We start from the raw sequence: 1946 nt of genomic DNA on the forward strand, positions 1-1946 counted from the left end.
TTGTTATTCTTGTCATCAACAATGAATAAACTTCGGACAGTGTTTACAGAAAAAAATAACAAAAACTTCCCTCCATCAGGACTGGAAGGTAAAGTAATATACCTCATGGGATGAGAAAAATAATCATAAAAAGATAATCACTGTAGAAATTTACCATCTATCTATGGTAACTCCTACCTTCAAAAAAATCCCCACAAATTATGAACTATGAGTCCATTCCTGAGTCTGAAATTGCCAATGTATATGACTCAGTGACCTCAGATGCTCCTGGAAGACTGTCACCTGAGAAACAACTGTCTGAAAATGGAGGCAAAGTTAAATGAGTTAAAAAAAAAAAAAAAAAGAGAGAAGGGGAGAACAAGACTCTCACAGGGAACTTGGAACCAGGAAGCAGTTGAAATGACAGAAAATTTCAGCTTGAAAGCAAAACCTGGGAAAAGAAAATAATTAACAACTGACAAAGCAAGGAAGTGTGCAGATTCGAGGAAGTAGAAAACAGCAACTTTGTGTCAAGCATTTTTAGAAGATATACTTCTGTGAAATGCTTAAAGATGTTCACTCATCAAGAGAGTACAAGCTTAAAGGTTATATTACTAAATTGAGGTATCATTTTTCCTTCCCAGTTGGAATGCATCAATTTTATGAAATGCATTGCATGTCATAGTTATTGAGAAATTCCAAATAAGTCAATAAATTCCTGAATTTGAAAATTAGGTCTCTTTAGAAAATAAATTTATAGTTGATGGACTATCTTTTAATACTTGGCCAGTTATAATAAGTTTTATTGCTCTCCTAAACCAATGGTAAAATACAGCATAAATCAAAGGATTTAGAGCAGAGTTATAATAACCAAACCAGCAAAATATCTCATAAACATATGAAGGTGTTATGAATCCCCCAAAAGAATGAAAGAATGAATCAATCATGTACGGTAACCATGAAATCAAAAATGCTACCACTGTGACACCCAAGGTTCTAGCTGCTTTTCTCTCTCGTTTGGCCACTCTGGTTTTGTTTGACCTTGAAAATCCTTTGGCTTTGCTACTAAGGTGTTCAATCTTTTTAGCCTGTTTTCTAGCCACAAGAAAAATATTACTGTACAGGAATATAATAACAAAGCTAGGTATGAAAAACAATAGAAAGTCAATCAAAGTCCAAAATTGATTTACAACAGGCTGACAACCACCTACGCAGCTAAGGGCACTACTAATTCCTCTATCCCATCTGCATGAACACCTGTGAAGAACACAGCACCACTGTACACAAGGGCAGGACCCAGGAGATGCTGATGCATAGCCCTGACACAGACACCGTGAACTTGGTGGGATAGACCAGAGGGTCGGTGACAGCAATGTACCTGTCGATGGAGATGAAGCACAGGTGGAAGAGAGACGAGTAACAAAAGGCCACATCACAGCACGTGTGGAAAGTACAGAAGCTTCGCCCAAAGTACCAGCAGCTCTCCACGGACCTGACCATGCTGAAGGGCATCACAGTCACTCCCACCAGAAAGTCAGCGCAGGCCAGAGAGGCGATGAGGAAGTTGGTGGGCGAGTGCAGCTGCTTGAAGTGAAGGATGGCAATCATCACCAGGAGGTTGCCCAGCATGGCCAGCAGAGCCCCACAGCCAAACACTGTGTACAGAACCAGCCGGGAGCCAGGCGAGTAGGGGGCTTTCACGCAGGATCCGTTCACGTTCTCGTAGCAGAGCTGCACAGCTGCAGAAGGTGAGAGGCTGTTCATGCTGCTGCTGTAAAGAGCGCGTTAACCCGTGGACAACACCTGCCCCTTTGTCAATCACACCAGATAGAGCAGTTTGCTATTGCCTGAAGGGAGAGAAAAGATTTCTTTGAACTCATTACCTTTGTCAGAGTTCCCAAATATTATCTCCATGACCTGTTACAAACCATATTCGTTTTAATTTCTGAACGTGTGAAATAACAATA

The 1946-nt window shown here is 40.8% G+C and overlaps 1 protein-coding gene across 1 annotated transcript; it reads right to left on the minus strand.

Moving 5' to 3' along the window:
* Nucleotides 711–1743, minus strand: LOC100155663 (trace amine-associated receptor 6-like). Its single transcript, XM_001924993.2, is given in 3 exon segments — nucleotides 711–1204; nucleotides 1207–1272; nucleotides 1275–1743. Coding segments are annotated over 3 exon segments (1029 nt in total).

Source organism: Sus scrofa, chromosome 1 (assembly GCF_000003025.6).
Source record: "Sus scrofa isolate TJ Tabasco breed Duroc chromosome 1, Sscrofa11.1, whole genome shotgun sequence".
Lineage (NCBI taxonomy): Eukaryota > Metazoa > Chordata > Mammalia > Artiodactyla > Suidae > Sus > Sus scrofa.